This window comes from Branchiostoma floridae, chromosome 11, assembly GCF_000003815.2.
Source record: "Branchiostoma floridae strain S238N-H82 chromosome 11, Bfl_VNyyK, whole genome shotgun sequence".
Taxonomy (NCBI): domain Eukaryota; kingdom Metazoa; phylum Chordata; class Leptocardii; order Amphioxiformes; family Branchiostomatidae; genus Branchiostoma; species Branchiostoma floridae.
The window spans coordinates 19,353,165-19,353,373 of NC_049989.1; the positions used below are offsets into that span (position 1 = coordinate 19,353,165).

The 209-nt window shown below is 49.8% G+C and overlaps 1 protein-coding gene across 1 annotated transcript in view; it reads right to left on the minus strand.

The window, feature by feature from the left end:
* The window catches only part of LOC118425334 (free fatty acid receptor 4-like), a 3,127-nt gene extending 2,918 nt beyond the window's left edge, over window positions 1-209 (minus strand). Inside the window, exon 1 of the mRNA XM_035834143.1 lies at window positions 57-209. Coding sequence (XP_035690036.1) covers window positions 57-209 — 153 coding nt within the window. The remainder of the gene's footprint in view (window positions 1-56) is intronic.

Below are 209 nucleotides of genomic sequence, written 5' to 3' on the forward strand. Positions count from 1 at the left end.
ACTCGTCGTCCGATCGATTTTCGCTACATGTGACGGGGGTATTAGTAACACCTTACCGTAATGACGACGAGTATCGTAACCTCCACGTACGCAAGTTGGGGCTGTGCTCGGTGGAACTCGCTGAGAAAGGTGAAGAAACTCCTGTTCCCGAAAATGTCGTCGTTGTCGTGAAAATAAGACACATCCCTTACACCTGTCACGTTCGCCAT